This window comes from Apus apus, chromosome 9 (genome assembly GCF_020740795.1).
Source record: "Apus apus isolate bApuApu2 chromosome 9, bApuApu2.pri.cur, whole genome shotgun sequence".
In the NCBI taxonomy this organism is placed as follows: domain Eukaryota; kingdom Metazoa; phylum Chordata; class Aves; order Apodiformes; family Apodidae; genus Apus; species Apus apus.
In genome coordinates, this window is record NC_067290.1 from 12,142,581 (window position 1) to 12,170,558 (window position 27,978).

General features: G+C 38.8%; 1 protein-coding gene across 2 annotated transcripts in view; it reads right to left on the minus strand.

The window, feature by feature from the left end:
- CACNA1D (calcium voltage-gated channel subunit alpha1 D) overlaps positions 1–23,869 on the minus strand; it is a 164,386-nt gene extending 140,517 nt beyond the window's left edge. For both annotated transcript variants that reach the window (XM_051627843.1, XM_051627844.1), the window contains exons 1-3: positions 23,833–23,869; positions 21,411–21,729; positions 19,721–19,826 (exon numbers count right to left, since the gene is read on the minus strand). In XM_051627843.1, the coding sequence (XP_051483803.1) occupies positions 19,721–19,826; positions 21,411–21,729; positions 23,833–23,869 (462 nt within the window). The remainder of the gene's footprint in view (positions 1–19,720; positions 19,827–21,410; positions 21,730–23,832) is intronic.
- Positions 23,870–27,978: the final 4,109 nt, after the last annotated feature.

The following is a 27,978-nucleotide window of genomic DNA, read 5'->3' on the forward strand; positions in this document are numbered from 1 at the left end:
AGGGAAAGGAAAAGCAATCAATAAGAACCAATTATAAAATGTATTTAAAAGATCCCTAGTAACACATTCCAACTCTGAGCACCTTGCTTACGCACTTAAGTGAGGCTAAAAACACCTTGTGTGAGCACAGTCCTCCGTTCTCCTGGCACTGTTGTAGCACACCCGGAAAATTAACAGGCCTCCATACAAGAGTAGAGGTTGGTATGCATAGACCAGCTTGCAGGATCAAAAATATATACTTTTAGTCATGTTTCAAGAAGCTGTACTTTATGACCTAATGAAGGACATTCACAAAAAGTTTAAAAACAAACTCTGTACCCAAGATCTATTGCTGACCAGAGGATACTGGGCTGAACTGAAGCTGCTTTTGATCACCCAAATAACTCTTGCAAGGAATGTTAATGCTATTGCACTATTTAGAAGATCTGACAAGAAATGGATGATTACATAGTAATTTAAGGTCATATGTGCCTCCTGTAATGATGAATTTGCATTTTAATTAAAAGCAAAAATCTTGTCCTATTTTTTCCTAAAGTTATTTCATGAAGTAACCCAGTACAATGAAGAAGCTCTTCTGACTTAATGTTGAAATACTTCAACATTTGTTACACTGGCAGATCACAACAGACTTTAGTGACAATTTCACATTAGAAAGGAAGGAGGGAAATTCAGTTTCTTACACTTTTCAGAAAAGATACATAGTAATACTCAACCAGAAATGGATAAGCTAACAGCATTTACACTGGCACAGGAGCACCTTTCAGGTATCTTTTGCTTCAGAATCATCAAGCAAAACATATCCAGGAAAGTACACTTCTGCTGTACAATTTGCTATGGCCCCTGCTTTACTGCATCAGCAGAATGTCACTGCAATAATACAGTGACAGCAACTGCTGTTCACATACCCTGTCTCTGCTGCACCTGGTGACACGAGGGGCTGTATTCAGGTCACCTACATTATACCTTGGTTTCCTACCTGTTATCCTTAATAGTTTCCTCTGATGCCACTTAAGCCTTCCTAATCACTTCTCAGAACTACCCAACACTGTCAGATTTGGTGTGATATAATCTCTGAGTACAGACCTCTACTTCTAAGATCCAGGTTTCAGAAGATATGATACTCAGATGAGAATACTATCCTCATGATCAGAGAAGTTAAATTCACCAGAAGTGTGTCTGAAAACATCTGAAATATTAGCAGCTTCTCACATCTGAGAGGACAGTAAAATCAACATGCAAATACATGTAAGGAAACTGCAAACAATACTGTTTGTTATAATCAGGCACATCAATGATGGTGGTGGAGGAAAACAACTCACAAAACATGTTAGAAACAGAAAAGCTTCACCCTGCTCTTTGCTAAGCATACAGGAGCCCTTAATACCATTACTGACCTCAACCTCTGACAAAGTCAACAGAGAGCAGATGCTCTATTACTGGCAAAGCACACTGTTCCTTAAGATAATGGCAGCTTGACAACATGATTTGAATTATATCCCCGCTTTTCATATAGAAGTATGTAGGCTGTTAGAGGCATTTGTCAGCTTACCTTACAAAATATGAAAACAGAGAGGCTGTTCCTAACTGAAAACTCTACATATTCAATAACGCAGAAGAAAAAGAATTATACACCCAAGAGTAGATGTGAACTCACTTCATTCCATGTATGCATCACAAGAGAATTTCTCACTACAAGTTAGAAGCAATAATTAATCATCTGTTTCTGCTGGTATCTGAAAAAAAGTACTAATTATTTTTCAGATACAGTATTTCCACTTCCCCCCCCCCCCACCCCAGGGGCAGCACTAAAATCAGATATAATTCTAAAACTGTCAAATTATAGTCAACATCAGTACAAGTAGAAGAAGAACTTGGCAACATCTCTTCATTCCTTGTATAGCATTAAAGGTACCATCTGTGCGCTTAACAAATTGATACTAATGTCTCATTATAAAATGTTGTATGCTCATGTATGTATTAAATTTTCTACACTGCATCTGCAATGAAGCATTGAAAAATATGAATTCTGAATTACCTGAACTAGTACAAAACATCTTAGGCTAGTGCTAATGGAAGTATTATTTCTCTGCAAAACAGTTCACAGAGGAAAAAAAATAAAATAAAAAAATCCCAGGTTGCCATTCCAAGAATTTCTTCTCTTTTTACTCATGCTTAAATTGCATCCCTCCACAAACAAAGGAAGTTTCACAGCATTTAAATGTTGTAAAATTATTGAAAGAAAATCCTACAGACTGCAATCCATAGTAGACCATTTCATGTAAGTTCCTCACTCAAGCACCTCTGCCTGCTTTGGTCCAATCCTTGCTACTGTGTATTAGAAAGCTCTTAATCTCTGTCACCTCCTGCACTTCCAATAAAAAGAAGGAAATTCTGGTTGCAGAATCCCTCATAGAAGGGAAACCTTGTCACAGGTTACATGTCTAACTCGGAAATAAAACTGAATAAACATCATCGGGATCCAGCTGTAGAATGGAATAGGAGAACCTCATTCAGTCTGTTCTTAGCTGCTCATCACTGCTTATTTTGGAAAAAAAAAGTGAGGCTTATGGTTTAAATTGTTCCAGTTAACTCACTTTGAAACATCAGAGTAGGGAACAACCACAGCAACAGTTTGGCTGGCAGATCTGAGACAAAGGTTTCTTCTGGCAGAGAGGAAGAGACAGGAGCTAACGATCAATCTGGAGTTTAATAAATTCCAATATATTTTTAAAACTACTCTTAACATCTTTCCTGTGTACAAGTGAACTTGACTTCAAATTTAAACATCAGTCTTAACATAGCATTTAACAGGTTTCTAAAACATGTCCACATGAGTTTACACAAATTACATCTATCCCACCTTTGCCAATGTATTCTACCTTTCAAGCTAAAGGTCATGTTATATTTTAAGTGTTTGGTTTTAAGAAAAAGACCACTGTCCTGCTGTCTAGATCAACCAACACCTTTTCCAGGTTGGGTGCCTTAACCCGACACTGTTCACCCTGCAGCCCCAGTTCTGCTTACCAAAAGTGACACACTGGGCATTCACCTTCCACAGTATTCAGAATTATATCTAAGCTTTTTTGACAATTCTGAATGTTTTGTAGATGCTGATAATTTTCTAAATTAATTTTCTTCTCTCTTTCCCTCCTTATCAGTCCCACAAAAATGTTGCAAACAATATATGGTCATTTAGCTTGCCAAAATCAAAACTGGAAACCAGGAATTTAATAGCTAGTGTATCCTACTAAGCAAAATACTCTTTCACTTCTCTGGTATCTCATTCCTTCATTTTATAACACAATTTCTCTAAAAAGCTAGATTTCTCCACAAAGATTTTCTACTGTTTTCACTGTTTAATTATCAATGTATTACAGTAGAAAATTCAGAATATAAAAATCAGATTTGTACAGTCTTAACACACATCATAAAACAACTTTTAGTCTCCTTCCAACCTGAAAAGTAGCTTAACACAAAGAAACCTATTCCTCTGAAAAATAAATTCTTGAGTTTGCTTTTTCTGAAGAGTACCTAAGCCCTTGATTCCATCAGAGATCGCCACCAGGAAAAAAAAATAATAAATCTGACATCCAAGACTACAAATCATCATTCTTCTTTGAAACTCTTACTAAACAAAGAAAGTCCTGTTAAGGCCATCATTTCTGCTACGATAAACCAGACTTCAAAGAATATTTTGTTGGTAACAGTTACTTAGGAGGTACTGGTAAAATAAAGGAAAACAAGATATTAAGTTCTGATATTCATCAGCACTACATCCCATTATAAAAAGGTACCCCATTTCAAATTTTGATACATCAATGTTTATACATGCAGGAAAACATTGCAAATATGAAACTCTTCAGAATGCATTCCCAAGTCATCCATGTATGGAAACTTTAATGGTGTAGAATATATACTTACCCTCCTGAAGGCTAACCACACTCCTTTTCATTAAAGTAACTACACATCAACAAAGGAAGTCAGAAGACTCACTGCACTGTCATCATCAACACTTAATAGCTTAAATGCAATATTTATACAAAATAATCCCACTCCCACGCTAGCACATACGGATATTTTAATGTAATAAACCTACAATGGCTTATAATGCCAAGACCACCAAAGATTTAGTTGTCAAGTGGGAAATATTTTTGTATGTGTACACTTTAGAAATAAACTCCTAGTTTATATGTCTGAAAAATGGAATAAATCCAGTTCTTTTAACTTGTAAGAGAACAATCTCTTGTTGTATCAAAGTAACAAAGTTTACATAAGAACATAGTTACTTCCCTCTGCATGCCATTTTCCTGATTAATACTTAAATGCCCTCAATATTAAGGCCTCTACTGTAGCTTTCAACAGTATTCATTCTGAACACTCTCTCATCCCAGCCACATCATAAACTGGGACACCGCCCAGTATCAGAACAAACTATTCCGGTTTATTAAATACTTCACTTTCAAACAAAAATATTAAACAAAATTTTCGCCAAATAGCCTGGCCCAAATTTAGTTTTAGTAGGAAACTTAGGTCTGAATTAACACACTCAGCTTGCTTCTACTATCACCCTTAATTTCCTTACCATCCATTTATTCTTCCAGAGGCAGTGGGCAGAAATGTCAGAAAATTTCTCTCAGCTGAAACATCTTTAGAAAAAAATTAGTAACAAGAAAGCATAATGACCAGATTAAGTCCTCCAAAATGCTTAAAGAACATAGGGAATTGAACTTCTGAATTACTGTGATGTGCAGTGTCTCAGTTAAAACCATTGAACACAAAGACCTTACCCTCTAGCTCAGAAAGTTCTTGAGATGAGGACTACTGGATGCAGTCCTGTGCATTCATTTTATTCTCTACATGACCCCTACCTAAGTGTCAGAGCTAGGATTGGGGGTCTGATGCTATAACCCAGTGCTGCTGCTATAATTTCCTGTTTCTATGTTAAGGAAAATCTTGCTAAAGCAGAGTTGCTTCTAGCATGACCAAGTTAATTTTGGGGCACATCCAAACTGAAAGAAAAATCTTGACATTTAACTTCCAACTAATTATGATGCTTAAATTACTGATAAAAATAGTCTTCTAAATCCTTTTTAGAGGCACAAGTGCTTTTTAAATTTACATAAAACAATGTATACAGACCAGAAATCTATAGCTCAGAAGAAACACATTGCTCTCTTTTAGGCTGATGTATACAGAATATTGTAAAATAAAACCAAAACTGAGTGCTTGATTCTGCCCTTTGGAAGATTCGTGTCTGTCCAAGCTGAAAAGGTCTCCAATCACTATGCACAATTAGGACAGCAGAATACAGGCCAAATCAAGCCCTCCAAACAAAGAATTTCTAAGCATGTCTTTGATATTTTTCTTACAGTTATTCCTAGCAATGAAGGTCACTGAAAAGCACATAGCACACATTTTACTTACACAAAATCACAGGGCTATACACTAAAATGCAATATTTTTCCTAACTCATGCACAGCATGCTTGAATAGATAAAGCACGAAATTATCAAGTAATCATTTCACATGTTAGTGAAAAACACAGCAGCATCCAACTCTTACTGAAGCTGAGGGAAACCACCAATTTAATGTATTTTGAAGTGCCATGATCCTCATCACAGAAATCTTGCTATTTGTGAAAATCTATTAGTATGGGAAGAAAAACCACATTAGGAAAAGCTATAGAATAAAAAGTGCCAGAATTCAACTATTTGGTAAAGTGAATAGGCACATAACACATAACTCACTTACAAATTGATTAATCAGTTTTCATAAACATTTATCAATTTAACAGTTAGAGTAAACTCCATCATGAAGACATGATATTTATCAGAAATTTTCTTTTTCCCCTCTGATATTTTTTGAGAATTTTGATGTAATCTACTTATCTATAGGTTTTAAAACATGAGTGGACTCTTCACTCTTCTTCTGAGGAGCACAGCCTTTGGTATGGAGCCTTGAGAAAGAGTTGACTAGGTGCAAAGTTTCCATAACAGAGTTAATACTATAAATGGTAAAATATAAACTTAAATTTGGATGACCTTCTTCTTATATGAAAACAGGTACAGTTAATTGAATTAAGGACCTAGTTATTTAGAAAGGCAAGTTTTTACAAACAGTATTTACAATCTAGGCTTAGTTTAAAAGAGTTCACATTTAACATGTCTTAACTGCAAGTAGAAGACATTCATTTAAAACATGAGCAGCCATCAAAAACGTGGCATAAGGTGATACACTCTTCAAGTGGGATTGTCTGAGCGCAGCATCTAATCATTTATAATCAAATCAATACATAGAGATGCAGATGGATTTATATTTATTTTAATGATACAGAATCTTAAAGGTTCTAGTCTCAATTTTATCCTCTGGACAGAATAATAATATTTGTTACTATTTTAACGGAGTTTGTGAAATTTATTTTTTCACTGAAAAATGAAAGCTAAAAAAATGCATTTCTAGTGAAGCATCTACCACCATTATTACTGCTAAGATGTCAGATTGTTAAATTGAAGACGACAAATCTTCAAGCAATGCAGCTTCATCTGTAATACACAAGTCCAGAACCCTCAAGAGAGAACGGCAACCCTAAACAGAAAAAGTCCTTTTAACTTCCCTTTCTAAGTCAAGACAAAAACCTACTCTCTTCCTGCTCTTTCATTTTTTTGTTGTTGTTGTGGTTTTTTTTAGAGAAACAAATTTTCCACCACAAACTTAAATTAGCACAGTAACATTAAAATTCAAGGATCCAACTTTGAAGGTTTTCTTTCATTGCTGTAGGGTGTTACCATGCACTATTCATTATTGGAGTAACCAGGAGTAGCAAGGAGAAGGGTGGAAGAGTTTGCGACTTTGCAAGTCTTTGCTAAAATACATGATCACAGCTTGGTGGGGTATGTCCTGAAATGTCCCTGTGTACAGTCACCTTATGGACTTTTTACTCATTATTATTCCACCAAAACTCTAGAGGAGAAAGGATAGGAAAACTTTCATTTTTATACACTAAGATTTCCCTTTTCTTCACATACTGAGAAGGAGTTACAAATTGTACAGTGCAGAAACAGCTGGTGTTCCATGGTCACCTTACATGCTGAGTGCTGACCCTGTGTTGGATTGTCTGGCACACTGAATGCTGCTTGTCAGTTGAGGAAATGCCTCCTCCAGACAAATGATTCTGCCCAATATCCAGGAGACTGAAGTATCTCAGTTAACAGTGACCTCACTAATACTTCAATGAAGAAGAGGCATCAGCACTATACCCTGCAGTTACACAGACTATGTGTAACTGTGTGCAGACAAGGACTATGAAGAAACAAAATACTGTAAAAATCATTGACAGCTGATCAGATTCCTTACCAGTTGTATCTGAGACTTAGCTCACAGAAGGACAGATGAGCTTCCACTACTTGCCAAAATAAAAACAAAATCTGAAGCAGTCTTAATCCCAAACATGGACAAAGGGGACTAGATACATCCCTGTAGAGTCCCTGTGTGGACATTAATTCAGTCAGTGTTCTTCACCCCTCCTACACTTAGGCTGCAACCTTCAGAAGACAGTTTATCAAATCCATGCTTTAACTGATAACTTTCCTAAGAGTTTCAATGTAAAATAGTCTCCAAAATTCTGTTTCTCCCACAACACTACCCTGTACTTAATGCCCTTTTCTTTGTACATCATACTTATTTCAAACTCTTCCAAAAATGAAACTTTTATGCACTTTTTTTTGCTTTGTCCACAAGCTGAAGTCCTTACATGATTCCAGAATTTGCACTGACCACTACATAAACAGAGAGGTACACACAACTTCATGCAGTGCTTCAGCTCTAGCATTTGTCAAGTAAAATGAGTAGCAAGGTCCTGCATTTGAGATTTCATACATATATTTAAAGTAATTACTTGGCACTGAGAAGCATGTAACATTTGGATCAACAGTAACAGTGCTGCAAGGGTTTCTAGAAATACCCTTGTCATCCATGTGTCACATGGTTATGCTAAAAACACCTTCAGTGGTACCATTTCCACCAGCTGGACAGTTCATATAAGCATATTTGTGAAGACTCAGGATATCATGCTTTTTTTGCTACATACAATTTCTGCTAAAAGGGATATTGCCTGCCTTGGCTTCATTCAAATATCACCTGTTCGAAGAAGCCACTGAACTGCCCACCAAACAAACACTGAGGGGTGTTTGTGCTACTAATATAACAAGCAGAAGCTCAACATTAGCATTTTCAGATACACATGAAACATCCTATGGAAGCCTACTGTATCTTCTGAGACATCTAACATTAACTCCCCCAAACTTCCTTTCCTACTGCTGTTTACCTAAATGTCACTGCTTTTGCTGTATCACTATGGGAACAGTAGCTGTTCCTTCTGTTCTTATATAGCCACTACCAATCACTTTTTGCCAGAATTTGCTGCCAAAACATTCTACGTTCTCAAACTTAAAATATAGTCTCTGACAACAAAATTCACCAGAAAGTGTTCACCAGAAAGACATCCAAAGGATTTCCAAATAAAGGCAAACCAAGAATCTGTTTTCAGAGAACTCCCAATATCTCGTTCTACTGATCATAGGAACCCTATCACCACACCTGAATGTTTCACAGCCTCAAACTTACTTTTCCATTTGATATCCTTTCAGGCAGAAAGCTTTTTTAGAGGTGGGAAACTAAAACACTAAAAAGAAGAACAGCTAGTCCAAGAACACACAAGCTAAGGGCAAACCAAAAACTTCAATGCTCATTCCTGAAGTTCTTGGCTAACATCTTGTCTACCTTCTCTTACCTTTTTGGCTATGGCAACAAGGCATTTGATTTCCTTAACCCACATAATTCAGAGTTCCTCTTAGATCAGACAAGCAGTTCTGTAAGCATGAAAATGAGTAAAACCTCATCCCTACAGCCCAGCATTGGTTGATGGGTCCTGGCATGACGTGGGCTCCTGCTACAGCCTGCCTTCAGGAGAAAAGAGGAACACAAAGTTTCTCCCCTCCTGTTCTCAAAACACATGTAAAAATAACTCTGAAATGTCTGTTGATTTTGTTTCAACCAAATGTGCTGCATTTGGTTACAATCATGCTCTCAGATGTCACAAGCTCAAAGATATGTATCTATAGCATGTGACTGCCAGAGCTATACCTTAGCTACATCACAACTCGTGGTCCAGATGTTTTTCAACCACATTGATTAACACTCTCAGCCACAGAATGCTTAGGGAAAATATAGAAGTGAGAAGCAGCTGAGAGTCTTTTACTACAGGAGACAAAGTCCTTTAAAAAGTCACAAATATAACCTATGCTGACAGACCAGGTCTGTGCATACTTGGTCTATCTGTGCTCAACCTGCATTAACTCCAGGTGTTAAGCTTGCAAAGCCTCCAGCAATTTCCAAAGTTCAGGGTAAGATCTTCTTACTGTATTAAGAATACAGGAGGCAAGCACATCTGATCCTAAATGGGCTTATGCCAGCACACACAACATTGCAAACACAAAACTGAATCACAAGCCAGTAAGAGAACATTTTTTTAGGGAATTTTTAGTTAAATGTTATAGCTTTGTTACATTTAAGACAAAATGTAAGAAATATTAAGTACCATTCCATTTGGAACATAGAGAAACTTTCTTTACTATGCCTCCATAATTACAGCAGCTGAGGCATTTCAGCAGGAAACAGAGCTGGCTGCATTGCACTCCTAATGCAGGCCAGAGACTTTGTACCTTGAAGTATCCATCTTTGCTCTAAAAGTAAATCAGAGCCCAGACTGCAGTAAGAATCATTTAATACTGTGAGACTTTTGGGTACAGTTGGGCCAAATATTGTTCTTTTGTATTACTTTTTGAATTATCATTCAGGTTTTGGTGGGTTTTTTTTAAGTCAGTATTGTCAAGAGATTTTGGGAGCTTATTTTAAAAAAACATACAAGATCTACACAATTTGGTAGGTTTTCTTTCAGCTTTTCTTTTGCTATAAATTATTGAACAAATAAAGCTACCTGAACACAGAGCTATTAAAACTTCTTGGGATGAAGATAAGCATATAATTACTTAAATAGCATTTCATGATAAATAACTGACATGCCATACATCACTGGTATGTGTTTTAAAGGATTCTGGGTAATTGTTTGAAAAAAAAAGTAATGGCATCATAGTAAATCCATCAGAGTGAAAACAGTTCTAACAAAATGTCTGATAAGCATAATACAGCTTTGGGGTATTTGCTACTCAGTACCTTGGAAGGACTGCATTTTCTGATTAGCTGAGCAGCATAAGATGCAATCTTGCTGGAGGCTGCTGCACTGCTGCAGCCACTCAGCCAACCCAGAAAAGCATAATTATTAAACTACTGAACCTTATTAATGAACATTTCTCATGCTTATGTTCTTACATTGCTAAGAGCTTTTCAGTCTTTATGCCATACAAATGTAACAGGCTCTGTATGCTCCTTTGTGCTGCTGGATCTCCCACTAAATTTTACTGACATGCAACCTGGTAGTTCTGTGTAACATATTTAAGCTGCCAAGCATGATAAAATTCAACATACCACCTGTTTTGCTTCAGATGTCCTCTTATCATAGGATAAAATTGGTCAAATTAATCTTTGGGCTTGACAACTTTCCTCAAGATACATCCTATATTAGTTTCTTCGAAACTACGCAATAAAAAAGTTTTGGAAATTCTGATCTTCAGCAAATTCTTTGTCTGTCATCATCCCTTCTGCTATACTGATCAACACTGATCACAGATTGTACTGTGCAATTTACCACAGTAACAAACTGCATGATTCAGATCCTCAAGAATGACATTATCAAAAGGTATAATTTTACAAGATTTCAAGCTTGTAAGCAGCTCTCACATGAATAGTGACCACTCTGAAAACTATCATGTAATGGCAACAGAGTTAGGCACTGCCCAGACTTTTAGGTCTGCAATTAAACTGAACACATACTCGCTTAATATCTTTCAATAGTAAATAAGAGGGAAAAAATCTTGGTTCATAAGTACATATAAAATCCATGCAAATCAATCTGCACATAATTTCAAAGTTCTACATTACTATCAATCCCTACAGCATTATTCAAGAATACTCCCTACTAACCATGAACAGGCAAATCATGTATCCATGTCAACTGTATTGACATCATTGAAAATGTTATTTTCATAGTTAAACTTCAAGCATAAATCTAAAAGTCTTTATTAAGAGTTTGATTTCAAATGCTGAAGATGCAAGACTTCTGCAAAGAATCACCCTCAGTTTAATGAAGGCTTCTTCAAGAAGAATGGAGCTCTAAAAGCACTTTTCTTCATAAAAATTACCATGAAAAAACACTAACAGTAGTGAGATGCTAATTAGTGCTACTAAGTGTATTTTATACAAGCAGGAACTTGCTCTCAATCTCTGAAGGGTTGAGGGAGATGTTTGTATTTGCAATTCATTAAATTAAAATGGTATTGCAGCACATTACACAATAAAAAAACACCCTGTTGTTGAAAACCAAATCCACTATCAATATATATATACACATTTATCCTTTCTGCATGGCCCTGTCCCTCCAGATGGCCAAGCCAAAGAAAGGTTTGGTGCAACTTAACAGCTACATGAGTCTTGAAGTATCCAGGGGCCAACTTTCTAAAAGCACACAGAATGTCCCTGTTCCTGCTCAGAATAATCAAGTTTTGACCAGCACTTTTAAATGCCATGGATCCCAACTCTGTGCATGTCAAGGCACAGTGCTCACATGCACCAAGACACCATATAAAAAAAACACAATACACAGCCTGTTTTTAAAAGAATCATCTACATTTTGCATATCTTAGAGTTTTAAAAGAGGTTTTATAAAACAAATCCAAGTCATATTTATGGCAATCTACTTTTGGTGTGGCACAGATATATGGCAACATGTAAATTCAATTGTATGTGTTAATTATTTGACTAAAATCTTCAGAAACAATTTTCAAGGTTTCTTTTAGCATGGGAGCTATTGTCAAGGAATAAAACTGTAGTTTAGTATTTTGTTAAATTTACGTGTTCAATATTGTTTACATACACTCAATAAACTGGTTTTATAACCTAGTTTTGCTCAGGTTTTTTTTCAGAGAATTTGATAATCAATTTTTACTCTGTTCCCATAGTTAGTATGAAAAACACAAACTTCTCCCATTTGTCTTAAATGGCCACTTTAGATTTTAACTACAATTTTAACACCAAATCTAACTACTTTCCCCACTAACCATTCAACTGCTACAGTAATTAATAAGATTATTCTGTGATTCAGAAGTACACAGATACACTTTTATCATGGTGCATCTATTCTTTAAAGTTTTGCAGGCACTTTTATCAAGCAGGAAGTAGGGCAAAAGAAGAGCAGGGAATCACTACTCTTCACAGCACAATTAAATCAGAAAAAAAAAAGCACCTTCTAGCTGTGCAGAACTATTCTATTTGGGAGATGGACTGCAGGCTATAATAGAAAAAGAACTCCTTCTGGTGTATCCTGTACCTCCACTAGGCAGTTTGCCAGCAACGCACTAACAGCAAATCTTTCTAAGGAGAGACAAGCCCCTAGCAGGAATTCCCCATAGGAACAAACTTGCAACTTTTAACATGGAAAAAACATTTCCTTTCAAATGGGAATTAAGTACATCTTTGTGAGCAGCCTTCTGGTTTGGATACCTGAGAATCTATCTCTTGCATTTATTAAAAAAAAAAAAAAAAACACACACAATTGCAGTGCCATTAACTGAAACCTGCAAAAGTACCTTGCAGACCTTCTTCTGATACTCTTGCACTTCAAACAGCTATTTTTATCTGTGTTGAAATAGCTAGATCCTACGTTGGATCGGGACATGTAAAATAAAGAAGTACAAAGACTAGTCTGTGTTCTTCCCAAACCTCTACAAACCCAAGTGACCCTTCTACCAGTTGGAAATTGCCAGTCATCTTAGTCATATCTTTCTTTCAGGAATGTTGCTTTTCTTAAGCCAGAGTGTGAAATAAAATTTGTTTAATTGACCACTTGAGATGGGCTTGACACAGGTAATTACATTTACCAACAAAACTCAAGAGCTATTTCATACTACTGGAACAGTCAGGAGCAGCCAGAATAAGCCCAGGAACTGACTGCAGTGGGTGTAAAACACTACCAACTCAGAATGTTTGTCAGTTTTGCAAAGGTGTGCATTACAACACATAGGAAAAAAGTGTTCTAAATACATCATCTGCACTGATAAAAGTCTAATCAATCCATAATAATTATTAGTTAAATTATATAATAAATTGTATAATCATAATTAGTTAATGCATAATAATAGAAGTTTTGGGCTGCCATTAATATTAAAAAGTGATTTATGAAGATAAGGCTGAGTACAGTATTAAAATATTTTTTTAAGAATTGCCTTCCAGAATTGTCATCTCTTAAGGAATTCTTGCAGCTGTGCAAAGCTTACTTACTGATGCGTACTGTCCCATCTAATCACTATCAAATAGCTCTACTACTAATACCCAGAAAGGTAAATCAGGCTGCTCCAGTAGTTAAACAGTTACTTCATGTTTTTTAGAATGAGAAAATAAATGCCAGGCTGATCAACGTACATTAAAAATAACGGGTGGGGTGGGGGGAAGAAAAAAAAATATCAGAACTATCTCAGAGCATTTACATATGCATATAGACATAAAACCTGATGAGGAGAGAATTCAATCTTCTTTTTAAGCCTGTGTGAAAAGAGACAGCTCCTAACACTTGTGTTTTTCAAAATTAAGTACTGACTTTCGCTCAGGCCCCCTGGCTACTCATACACAGAGCTAATAAACACATTTCACTGTCTTGGATCGATATGCAACCTAAAATTCCCATGATAAACCAGTTACAATCAGATCCAATATTTTTTAATCTTCTTTCAAATTAAACTTGATTACACTTTCCCTTACAAAGAATTAAGCTAATGCCTTTAGTGTCAGTATTTAGGTACTTGGCTAAATATACACAAAACACTGCAATGTCTCCATCATGATTTCCCTTATGCAAAAGGAGGTCTTTTCAGTAGAGTCCAAATTAACCTTAATCTCTTCTGAAACTTGACTGACTTTTTGTCGGCTATCATAGACATTAGGAGAAAGCATTAGCTAAGAATCCAAAAGCAGAAAAGTGATCAGAAACTCGGTGACAAAACGTTACTCAGATTGGAAGATGTTCTAAGTGAGGGAGAAACAATCAAGGACCCTGGAACTGAAAAACCAAACATGGCTCAGACAGCAGATATACGTAGAAGTCTTTCTAAAATACATTTTAGAACATAAAGCAATTAAACAAAAAACTTTCATATATAATTCTAAATGTGATTAAAATCAATAACATTCTGCAATAATCTTTTCAGATGAGCTATATATAGAGGTTAACTAGATGCAAGGCAAAAACCAGAAACCTTTTCAATGGATGGATTAATTGGTCATGTGGCTGTAGCACTGAATGAATCATGGGGTTGCTAATGAGATAAGGATAGGAAGCCTGACACCTCTAAGTCAAGAGTTCAATCGGCTCTTATCAGAGTACTCTGATGCTGTGTCCTAGATTGAAGGCACAACTAACAGTTCAGGGACAACTCTGGCTTTCCTACTGTTGTAGGCACTGGAAGATCCAACTCAATCTTAGAGAAGAAATCTCAAAAAATAGGATACGAACAGTATCTTTCTGTAGCAGTCTCTCCCACCACAGCACTCCCAGTCCCAACTGCCTGGGTGAAAAGAGTGTCTGAGACCATCATCTGACTTCCTCTGTAAGCACAGGCTGGAGAGACCTTTAGTGCAGAAACTCACTCTTTCAGAGGGTTCCCCACCAACAATGGTAGTCAGAAACCAGGCTAAAGAATCCTGCTATCAGCAGCGTAGTGTCTTTAATTATAATTTTGTTCCAGCCCTTTATGCATCAGGGTCAAGCCCTTTACTCCTGTGACTTTGCATTTGCCAATTTGCTGTAATTTATGCACATAAGTCTCCCAAAATGCACAGGTTCTCAATCTCTTCTCAAGTAGAACAGTGTGACCAGTGAAAACCTTCAAAGTCTTGTCACACAAGATGCAGTACAACCAAAGCAGACTGATTGCAAACTTCAGGGGTCAAGTCCTCAAAGACTCAGTCTGGATGCCACCTTACTGTTCTTATTTATTTTTTTTAAAAAGGAAAGAAAGAATAACCAAAACCATTTAAATCAGTGCAGAAATCCAGACTTGTATGTTGCCTGTCTGCCTGCACATTTTAAAAAAGACCAGTGCTAGTCAGACCTATGGGAAAGTCAGTAGAAGGCAAAGCACAGGAGAAGAGAACATGGTACAGCAGAATGTTAGAAGATAGAAAACTTGAGGTGGGAGAGTGCAATAGAGCAAAGCATGCTGCACAAGAGGACAAACAGAAGAATAAACACAAGGGAAGCCAGAGGGCAGAGACAAAAGTTAACAAGAAATGAGTGGGAAGTTAACAAAGACAAAAGACACAAAGGGAAATAACATAACACAGACAGGGAAAAAATGGAAAAGACAGAAGACAGATATATACAGGAAACCCATCCTGCCAGAAACTGCTTCTTATCAAGCTCAGACATGAAACTGCCAAGAGCTGAATCAAGCATGGAAACTTCAGCTCACCTGAAACTGCCAAAGGCAGATGTAAGAAACCACATTAAAATACGAATGTAGTGAGCTTAAGGATTTCATCTCAGAGTACACTGGCCATGTTCTGCTGTAGAAGGGGAAAATAACTTTTCATTCACTAATAGATTCACGCATCTATTTGCAGAAGAACTGGGCCCACTTGCGAAAGAATGTTAACTGATTAGGGACTAATTATTAAGTAGAATTCAGAATCAAGTGCACTGTTTTTAAAGTTCATTGGTCTGTATTGCACTCCATGCAGTAGAGAGATATGCAAGAACTGTTCCATAAAAAAGTATACAAGTTCTCTTCCTCCTACATCTCCCAGCACACACCACAGACAAGCTGTTTTAGACATGGGATGAGATAAACTTTTCCACAGATCAAGGACTGTAACATCAGCATGTAGTTAAGCACTATCCAGTGAAATTTATCTCTGCACTTCTGCTCTGTTTAAAATGCATTGTTTTGTATCTCCCAGTACTAGCACACTCTAAAGAGAACAAAGATGACACCAAATCCACTGTGCAAGAAAATAGCTGTAGTGGACACTCCACACTCAGAGAATAGCAAAAAGGCAGAAGTTTAAGCTTGTCAACTCAGAAAATCAAAAGATAGACAAAAAACATGTAATGAAAGGGACTCCTATCCTACCATATTGATGATGACCACACAGAATTTAGAGTCACCAATGCAATTCATTTCTTGTTTCCTTCTTGTATCATAGGGTACTTCTGGCCCTATCACAAAAACCTCAATAATCACTACTTGCATCTCAGCAAAGGTGTGTGAACAACAGAGAAACACACACCTGTCCATGAGTACACTTGATTTGCACTGCGAGTTTTCTATATACAGTCAATTGTTCCACAAACAAGGGTGTGAAACCTTCTCACAGACATCTAAATATATTTAAAAGAAAAAAATAAATAAATTCAGATTTAAGAATAACAGATATCCAAGATACATATATTTTTTTAAAACATTTTTTAAAAATGCATACAAATTATTTATTATTTCTCTTAAGACACATCTACCTCCTTAATGTGTTTGTTGCATTTTTGGTTAATTTGTGCTAAAAATTCTTCTGCCATTATTTCTGTGTATAACTGACTTTGTGTTGATGAGACACCACATGTTGAAACATTCATGAGAAAGTAAGAACAGGGCTCACTCACAGCTCAGCCAGTGGTTAGCTGGTTGTTATACGGTCAGTGTTTCACTGGCTCAGTCACAGGTGCAAACAGACTCAGAAATGGTTTCTCTTACAAGTCTTGGAAATTCCATCATACAAAAGCTGTCTTCTAACTTCCCCTCACAAGGGGGATGCATATCCATTCTGCATGTACAGCCTGGACTGAGGCTGCCATTGCAGATTTCCTGAAGTCAAAGAACTGCTCAACTTCTCATCTATGTGAGCAATCATCTCCCTAGCCCAAGAAAAACTAGAAAATTTACATCTGTGGTTCCCACTTAATAGCATTCCACGGGTTTTTGCCCTCTTGTACCACTGCTTCCTCTTTCCATGACTGATTAAAAATTATGTGCATCCAGTATTTGCAAAAAATCCACATGCATAAATATTTTTTCTGTTTATAACTAGGAGACAGTTCAGCTAGCTGATGGAAAGCAATTAATCTATTCAACTCAATGAAGCAACATTGATTTACTCCCTAAGAACCAAGTCCTAGATATAATATCCATATGTGAAGTAAAGTTTATAAAGCTGAACTTTTGGGGTTCACATAATGAGGAAGTGAAGGCCCTGGAGGCAGACCACATCCCTTGTTCCTCTCTCTGGTCTCTTCTCCCAAAGCACTAAATGATTCAAGTGTTGCAATCTCTACAGTGTCCATGGATGTCTGTCCTGAGAGGAGAAAGCATGGATAAGAGGCTATGGGGCTGACAGGACCAAACAGCTGGGCTGGAGGGAGATTATCTTATTTTCCTCAACATTTTAATTCAAATTAAAGCCAGAGTGGGATACAGTCTCCAACCAAGATCAATCTGGCAGTGCAGGGCTTGCAGAAGATGAACATGTCTACATGCAGGGGGTTAAAATCCTACCAAACCTATTTGTAAGACTTAATACTCATGTTTAAGATTTGGTCTGCTTTTTAGACCAGTATCACAAAAGATCTGAGCATTGCTGAACAGAATAATTTCTATTTCTTCTTCAAGACAATTGATAGCCCTCTCTGAAATACTGACCTATACATACACCTCAAGCATCAGGAAACATGCTCAAGCAGTCTTCCAAGCAAGCCGGAAGATTCCTAACTCAGCTCTGCTACGTTAGTTCCTCACAGTAAGCTTGAATCCACACTAATAGTTCAACAAAATGGGTTTACATTAAAAAAAATGCCAGTCAAATCCCAGAGAAAGAAACATGAAGCCAGATCACTGGTTACTGTATTTCATTATGTAGAACCTTAGTTGTAAGAAAAGCCAATGCTTCTCATTCCGGAACTATTTCTTTTATTAGGTCATGTATACAGGATGTGCCCATGTGTTCCCTTATCAGGCTTAAATATGTCCCAGCACCTGAAAGTACAGCATCAGGATAAATTCCACCTTTGAACAAACTTAGTGGAGTTACTCAACATCAGTATAAACAGAATGCAAGTTTAAGTGGGGATTTGAGAAAATTTAAATGCCCAAATAAACTTTACATACATATAATTGGGGATGTTCCAGATCCTTTCTACTTAAAATGGATAAGGATCTCTTACATTAAAAAAAAGTTTGCTTAGACTAACTTGGTCACATTAGATGAAAAAAAGAAAAATCACCAGGGTTGAAAATGTCTGTTTCTATCTAAATATCAGTGCATTGTAGAATTAGGTCAGAAACACCAGATGTTTGCCTAATAAAAGTAATGCTAAAAACATTTCTTACTAAATTATTAGCCTCTGACACAAGTAAGTGCTTTACCCTTTTCATATAATGCTTTATGAAATTAGTTATTAGCGGATCACTTGCCGGATTGACAGCTATGGAGATTGGTGCCCTGAGTTTCTCAGGGAAAAAAAAAGAGATAAGACTGTTGGTTGGATACACAGCTGCATACATCATTCTTTACATTGACCTGAATTATTCTGCCATTTGCCAGCATTTTTTATGTTTATACTTGCTTAATCTTGATAAACAAAAAAATAAATAAAATAGGTCATCTGCACAGAGTGATCACTTTTAGGAAAATAAACAACTCTACACACCACAAATTATATAAACATGTTCCCAAATAGACAGCCACGTATCAACCACAAAATAAAAGTTACATGCAGATTTGAGTGCACAGAACCACTGAATTCCACTATTTCAAGATGGTGTTTGGTATAGAAATGAATTATTGCAATGTAACTCAACAATGCCCTGGGGTATGATAGCCTTTATAAGTTTTAGTAAAACAGAGAATTAAAACAGATTTGTTTTTATTATACTTTTCAAGCACAACACTAGTACACTATTTTCAATCAAAGAAATACACCTCTACACACAACTTACTGCAGTACCATCCCTTTCTGAAAGATGACTTATATCAGCAGCGACCACTTTTTAAATGCACGTTGATGTTCCTATCACTTTAAAATGTATTATGTAAGGTTTCCCACCATCCTCTCATTCAAAACTAAGATACCTAGTAAAATACACAGCTAGATAACACCACTAGAAATTGAAAACAGACCAGTATATAATATATAAGTATACTAGGAAAGGCATTAAAACTTCAGGACTGAAACAAGTGTCAGAAACACAGTAACAGCTAGAAAATATATTTAATCAATCTAAGCATTAGAAACTCCAGTTCCAGTTTTTATACCACACACATACTTTCAGCACAATGTTACTGTGCATTCTCCTCCAAAGAATATCACTGCTGAAAAAAATCTTATTTTAAACAGAGGGAGCATATATCAAAGCTTTTTAAAAACAAAGCAATTCCGTGTACATTTTATGTTAAAGTATCATTACAGACCAATTTTGTTTTTATACTAAATAGTCACAAATATTAGCAGCTAATCACGACCATCAACTTAAAAGTATAGCAAACAAATATAAAAACTCAGAAGTACTTACCAAATTATGATTAGTTGAATTAGAATCATCTTCTGGGAATGGGATGTAAACAGCTAAGGCCACACAATTGGCAAAAATGGACAGTAGTATAAATATGTCAAATGGTCTGGAAAAGTCTTGTTAAGGAATTCATGAAGTATGAGTATCTGCAAAATTTTAAGTCAAGTTCACCTTTCAGCATCAACACTTGTTTTACAAGTCTTGCTTTTAAGGCAGTCTTTTGACTGATTGCTGTGAAAAAACACTTCATCACCTTTAGTTATGTCACTATACCATATTGTTTTTACACTACAATGATATTTCAATGTCCTCCTCTTCTTGAAAAAAACAAAACTACTACTCTCACTGTCAGAGCACACTATTTTAAATTCAAGAGACAAATTAATATAAAATAAGAGCTGAGTTGATATTTACAAAGCCTATCAACAGCTGCTATGCTGTGTACAAAAAGTTACAACACAGTGCACAGCATTCTCCAGACTGAAATGAACAAATGGTACCAGCGTATGATTGACAACCTTGGTTTATGAGGTAGTGCTACTGGGACAAATTCTGCCCTGAGTTACCCACTTTAGATCCATAGTAATTTCATTTAACTGACCTTAGCCAAGGAGAGGCCAATTTACTGAAATTAGTTGGACTTCTACCAGTTTAAATGAAAGCACAGTCTTTAATTTGCAATTGAATTATGTTCAAAGAATTGAAAAAAAAAAACAAGCCCTGTAAATGAGTAACAGTTCCTACCGCCAGGTCGGCTGTTCTGTTTAAAGTAACAAAATGAGTTTTACTTCAGTAATCTACTCTCTTGAATAGCTGTTTCCTGTTACAGGGTTGTTGCCATGGCTAACAGGCAAACATTTTTCTCCTCGTATTTTCTATTTCAAACCTTTTCTTGAGAATTAGATACCAAATCAACATGCTATCAGTTCTGCCAAAGAAATCCACGTACTTCCATATCACAACCACTGAACCAAAGATAAAGCAATCTCTCCCAGCATATAATTTATCATTAATACAGGCCAGCATATCTGATATCCTATCTACAGACGTACATGCCTCCATACATGCTTGGTGGTAAACACAGGTTGTAAAAGCTCAGAAGATTAATGTATTTCAGACACTTGTATGTACTTAGAATGAGTCCTTGGCTTAACTAAGAATCTTCCCTATTTTTAGTACTTGGAAAATCTTTTTTAAAAAGATTTCTACATCTGACTCATTTGCCCTAATGGCAATACACCAAATTGCAATAACCAAATTGCAATATGAAAGATACAGGTTTGCCATCTTAGGTCATCTCCCAATTAACACTGCTAGATGCACTCCTATACATCCCTTATTTGGAAGGGCAACAAATGCAACTGAGATTTGCTGGAATATAATGTAATCTTGTAACTTCAAGAAGTTCTGAATGTGCTCCCTATCTCCCCCAGTACAAGAGGAACAGCTATAAGCTCTTCTGACTTTGAGATACTTACTTCTGCAGAATGATAGCCTCTTAATTTGTGTCACAGTGACACAGAGTATCTTTAACAGCAACATAAGCAAAATGAACTGCTATCAACATTAATGACAGTTAACCACACCTGCAAGCAAAAAAATGTGTTAGCTCTGATGCTGTCAAACAATCCCCTTGATACATTCAAAAACTCAAGGAACACTGTAAAAACATAACTGCATCAAAGGATACTTCCATTCTACTAGACTAATGCAGGCTCTTCGTACTGGGTTGTTGAGGGATAAACAGAAAAGGGCACGGGGTGGCCGACTATTAGACGTGTTACCCTGTTTTTTGCTCTTGGCATATTGCTGGCGTTTTCTTTGGGACAGAGATCCTACAGGCTGGGCTGTGGTGGTACTCATATTTTGGGCAGCCTTTGCTTGTCTAGCAGCATCAATTGCAGCTTGCCAAGACAGAACAGTTTGCTTGGGTGGTGCTGAACTGTTTGACTGAATAGCTGGTCCGTCACCAGGGAGAGGAATTCTGGTGCTACTTGCATAGTTTGCCTCTGTGGGACAAAAGAAAATAGTACTTGGTTATAATTTTTAATGCTAAAATGTGTCATATTTCTGACATAAATATTATTTTAAGACCCCTTGGCAGTGTGATGCTTCCATTACATATACTACAGAGCACAACTTTATGCATATATATATATATGTGATTGAACATTAGCAAAAAATGTTCAGGAATCAGTATTATAACTTCAAGTTTAGTCCAAGTGTCAAGTGCTACATAAACACTTCACATTTTTAATCTTCTCACTGTGCTGTTTCCTAACTGGATGGCAGCTTTCCTGTCACCATGTTTACCTATTAAAACATACCTCCTCATTCTCTCACTACATTTTAAAGTTCTTATGCATTGTTGAATTAAGAATAACCAACATGGGGGGGGGGGGGAGTGTGCAGAGAGCAGAAAGTCCTGTAAAGAAGTTAAATATTGCCCTATTCTGCATTCTCAGAAAGGAATCTGTGGATGCCTCCCACAAGTGAAAAATTCAATATTGTCTTCTGATAAACCTGTTCATAAAGCACTGGTACCCTTTCCAGTAAAAATCTGAACTGTGATACCACTGTAAAAGGACAGGGGTTTATTTTGCTTTTTCACCAGAATTTACAAAATAAACGGCACCTTACAAATAACAATAAACTGCTTGTTATCCAGATGACAGCAAAGGAGGCAAAACACCACATTCCCCGTAAGGATCTTTCCTCGGAAGCTCTTAGACTAGAGCAACAGAGCCTACTGCTACATACACCTGTAGGAAGGAGAGACTCCTAAGTGAAATTCAAAACTTGAAGATGCCTGGGTGGGGGAAAAATGGAGGAAAGGCACCATATACGTGCTGGGAATGAGGGCTGGCAGACGGGATGACTGTGACATGGATCTACCCAGGCAGGAGAGGAAAACAGCTCCCCAGCGATGCTGCTCGTCGAGCAGGGGAGCCACAAACAGCGTGCCCCTCCTTTTCTAGACGGGGGGGAAAGAGGCAACGAGAAAGACGCGAGAGCCGCGAACACGAGTGGGTGCGGAGCTCGCGGCGGGGGCGAGGGGAGGCGGGAGCACTAAGATGGCTCCCCGGGATGGCGGCGGGGGCTGGGGGGGTCGGGGAGGGCCCTCCGGGGACCGCGCGCGTCGCCCACGGAGGCGGCTGAGCTGCCGCGGGGACCCGGTACCGGCGCGGAGAGCTCTGGCCAGCGGCGCATCGACTGGCGGGTGACACGGGGGGCAGTGCCGCCTCGGGGGCAAAGGTGGGAAATTTATCTCCAACATTTTTCCAAAGCATCCTTGCTCCCTTCCTTCCTTTTTTCTTCACCCCCCAAAATAAAAAAGCAATGGCACAGCCATCTCCCCCGCCTTCCGCCTGCCCTTTGGGATGCCATGAAACGTGGCTCGGCGCAAATAAACCTCCCACCCATCTATCCATCCATCGTCTTTTTAAATCAATACTTGAAAGGGAAACAAAACCCGGGTGCCTGCGTTCCCCGGGGGAGTATCTGCCCCCTGGCAGGGGCAAAACCAGAAACTTACTGCTAATTGAGGACGGAGAAATTATTTTAAAACAACGGTGGGCGATGTGGAAGCGCCGGAGCCCACCGGCGGAAGAAATTAACGCCGAGGAGCCCCGCGTCTGGCCCCCATGCGCCCCGGCAGGGCAGGGGGGCGAGCTCATCGCACGCCCTGCCCTGCCCGTACCCCTCGCTGCCCTCCCGCCCCACCGCCTGGAAGCCCCTCGAGAGCCGCCTCTCCGGGCAGGTTTATCCACAATTACACAAATATGAAGGAAACGTCGACCAAGCCGCGTCCTCCCCCAAAGCGGCCAGCTGATATTGATGGCCTCGGGGCAAGAGACAGACACACATCAACGCGCTCCCCTGCTGGTCTCACGCCGACGGCAGCACCTTATGCCGCCTTCAGCTCATCCCCTGCCCTTTCCGATCCCTTCTCGAATCCAGCCGCTCATCCCAAACATACTCCCTTCTGAACCCCTTCCCTAATCCCCCCCAATCCCCAACTCCCAAATCCCTCATAAATCCTCCCCCGCTGCCCCCTCCCTCCCCTCAGCCCCGGGCACGCCGCTGCCCTTGGTGGGCGCTCCGGCTATTACCTTCAGGGTGCTGCTCCGGCTGCTGGTGCTGGTTCATGATTCTCACTCTCTCCAGCGTGTGAGAGGAAAATGGAAAAAAAAAAAAAAAGGGCACAGACGCCCCCCCACCCCACCTCGAGCCAGGTGTGCGCTGCCCCTGCGCTCCCAGCTACCCGACCCCCATGGTAGCGACTAGCGACGCGCGAGGGGCTGCTGCTCCTCCTTCTCCTCCTGCTGCTGCTGCTTCGCCGCTGCCAAATCCCTCAGAGTTTGGGCCAACATGACACTCACATCCGGGTGACACGGGATCTCTCCATCCCTAGCAACCCGGCTGCTGCTGCCGCCTGCTCCTCAGTCCCCCTCCTGCTGCTTGCTCCTCAATCCCCCTCCTCCTGCTGCTGCCTGCTCCTCCTCAGCCCCCTCCTCCTGCCGCTGCTTTGCTGCCGCCACAGGGTTAACTCCCTCGCTGCTGCTGCCACCGCCACCTGCTGCTGCCGCCGCGCTCCCGCGGCCGGGCGGGGACGCGGAGCTGCTCTCTAATCGCCCGGAGCTCCGGGAGCCGCAAATAGAGCTGCGGCCGCCTTAACCCCTTCGCCGCCGCGCAGCCGGTCCCACCGGCTGGGCTCCTGCCCTACACACCCGCCTTCTGCTCCTCAGCCGCGCAGCCCCCGCTTACCCGTCCCGCCCCAGGCCGCGCAGCGCCCCGCGTAGCCCACCCGCCCTCAGCCCTTTCCCCTCCGGTCCCCCTCGCGCTGCCCCACACGGCAGGCACCGGAGTAACGCCCAGGACGCCAGCGAGACGTGACCGGCTTTAGCGTTCCCCTTCCCACGCGCTCCGGTGACCGCGTCCTTCGCGACTGACAGCTGAAGCCTCACCGGCCCGGTCCCACCTGCCCGGTGTCCCCGGGCTGTCCCGCTGCCCCACAGCGCGCTCGCGCTCTTCCCGCTCCTCCCGGCCGCGCGCGCTCCCTCCGCTCCCCGCGCCCTGCCCGGCACCTGAGCCCAACCCCGAGCTTCCCGCACGCACCTGTTGAAGCGCCGTCCTGCCGACTCCAGGCTAACCCTGAAACCTTTTCAAGCTTTATCCAAATAATTTCACAAAAATTTTCCTTTGAAAAAAAAAAAAAAAATTATTTTTTTACTTTTCCTGTCACTGCAGAACCCCAGAGTCTTTATTTAGGTTGCAGGGGTCTTGAAACTACCAGAGAAGCGCTGTGTACCGATAGACACGGCTGGAGGGTCCACGAGGTCTCCTTGCAAAGGAGAAAACTCAGGACAGCTGCCTCCAATTACTGCAAGTATTTTAATCACCACAAAAAGTAGCTCACAAAACAAAGGATTACAGACATATAAATTCAAAACTGAATCGATGCTTTAGAACTTAGATTCATTTGCTCTGCAAGGCACTTTTTTCAAATGTTTTTTAAAGAGTATTTAATGATTTTTTTTTTTAACAAGCAGTGACCAAAGCCGATGGTTTTGAACCTTCATCTTTGACAAAGGTGTTATTTTGTTAATAAAACATTTCAGTGAAACTACTTCTACCATCTCCTTCTTCTGCCGCTTCCTTACTCCTGTTGCTATCCCCTCTTTTAGCCATCCTTCATCCACAACTATCTAATTTATTAGAAACAACAACTACAGACAGCAATTAGAAGAAGAACAATAAAACCCTATAACTACTGATATTCTCATGGGACCTGGTGAACAATGCCCATTCTCCAGCCTTAAAAGAAGCCCTCTGTTCAATGGAGCCTAACCCTTCTAGAATTAACTTTGCAAGTTAAAGGACAAAAACTATTAGCAGCAAGGCTGGTTTAGAAATCTTCTAAAGAGAGAAAATCCCAATACCAGTTCTTGACCTTGGTTTGAGCGCTTCCTTTTTTATAATCTGCTGATTTGGTGGATTCAGCTGTTGCAGTTCTGAGCCAGTCTGTTGGTTTGGTTTAATCAGGAAGGTACCACACCCACTTGGCAGGTTTCTCTCATTACAGCATATGATTGACATATTAAAACAGCCTACTATGTACTCAGGTACTTGCCTTAAATGTCCGTTAAAGTCACTAGGACTTCTTTTCTCCACAGTCAGGTCTTTAGGTGTGAAAAATACTTGGTACATTTAAAAAATACCTAAATTGAGACTAGTTGCCTAACAGCCACTGCAAGCCCTGGAAGGAGGCACCTGCCCTGCTTATCAGGAGTCAGTGCCTAACCTGCTTAGGCACTTAGTGCCTTTACAAATCCAGACTCAGGTATCTTAAGTAATTTTTTTGAATAAGGCTTACAAAGTTAAGCACTGAGGCAGTCTTTAGAAATCCACAACTAATAAAGCCTGAATCTAACAAGCAAAAAGCATCCTATAGAAAACGGCTGCCTCCCTTGCAAAAGTTTTCATGAAATTCCTGCATTTGGGCCTTGCTGATGCCTACTTTCTAACCTCAGTCCTTCCAACTTATAGCAATATGTACTGGAAGCTACCAAATACTCCTCAAAACCGAACTTCATGACTCTCACAATAAAATCATAAAAATAATTTTTTTTCACAGTTGGTCCAAACCTGCAAGCAGATAGTTTTGCAAATTTCAAAACCTAACTGGCCTTTTATTGCCAGATCAAATTATCTACTATATTTTCAAAACATAAAATTTAGTTAAAAAAAGAAATGCAAGTCCTTTTAGATAGTTTTAAGAATGTATTTGAGAACACTGATACCATTTTGATATAAAAGTGCTAATTAATGTAGCCATCAACTATTCTCTAAACAGCTGTTTTCTCTTCTAGAAATTTTTGTGTTATTATTTCACTAAGATTGCTTCACTTGCATGTCACTTTGATTTCAGTTACTCGTTCCTGAATGAAATGGCCAGCATCATACAGATGTTTTAGAATGTGTACCAGTTACCAAAAAAGTGATGATATTTTCAATGGAAACAGAAATTGTTCAGAGAAAAAACATGGGTGTCCTCATCTGTCATACACTCTGTACAAAAACACATCCAGTGTATTTACTTTATGTTAAAGAATGGTAGAGCAGCATACACATACATTTAATATTATCATACTGTTATTACACATTTGTAACTAAATTACCATCATTTACCTTTCAATAACATTTTTTTCTTTTTAGGGACTTATTCCCTCTGTAAGGTCAAAGAAGCAGCCTCTTCTGGACATCATGAAGAATTTAGGAGCGTTGTACAGAAGCATAAACCTACTTAACCAAAACTTCAGCCACCATGAACTTGTGGAGCACTGAACAGCAATATTGTGCAGCAGTTCAGTGCAAGGATAAAGAACAAATGCAATTGCAATGCATGTGGGAGGAACTTACGTAACACACACATAATTTTATAAAAAATGGGAAGCAACAAAACTAGCTTAGTCCTTACCCAGGCAGGGATTCTTACTCATGCAGGTTAATCCATTATTAAATCTAATAGTTCAGCTGAAGTTATTAGTATGCTAATATATATTAAACTCTTACTATCCTTATACATGGGAGGAATATTTTAGTGAAAGATGGCTCTGTTGCAAATAAGGACTTGCATTCTTGTCCATCTGATGTATTTCTTTTTAATTTTGCTGATCATTTCAGGCAATTCCCCTTTATGCCAAAATTTTCATTCTTCTTGTCTGAAAAATATGGAGCTACAGTTTGAGTTTGAAGATGTTTGAATTCTTATCTTAAAAAGACAATGATGAAATTTAAATATGTCCATATATTGTTTATGTCAGATCAATGAATATCATCTTTCTGAAGTCAGAACAAGTAATGGTGACTCTCTAAAAAATTTAGAATATCACTTTGTTATTATTAATTTAGTTTATATGGACAACTATAGAAAGTGTCTACTTCTGAAAACCCATTAACTGGTATCTCAAAAACAGATAAAAATGTGCATAAATTCATTTTAAAATCTATTAATCCATTATAGAATAAAGATGATGAGATGGAGGCTTAATTGTCCATGTTATTGACCATCTCCACACTTGAGACTGAATAGGTAAAAAAACTACCAAGAGAATATAACATTGAAAATTTTTGCCCTCTGTAAGAACAGATTTTCATGGCTTTTCTAATTGGGTTTTTATTAATTTGCATTAGCAGAGAATCCTAATACTAAGCACAATTTTTATTTCTTCCTCTTCTATTTATTGTTCAACAAA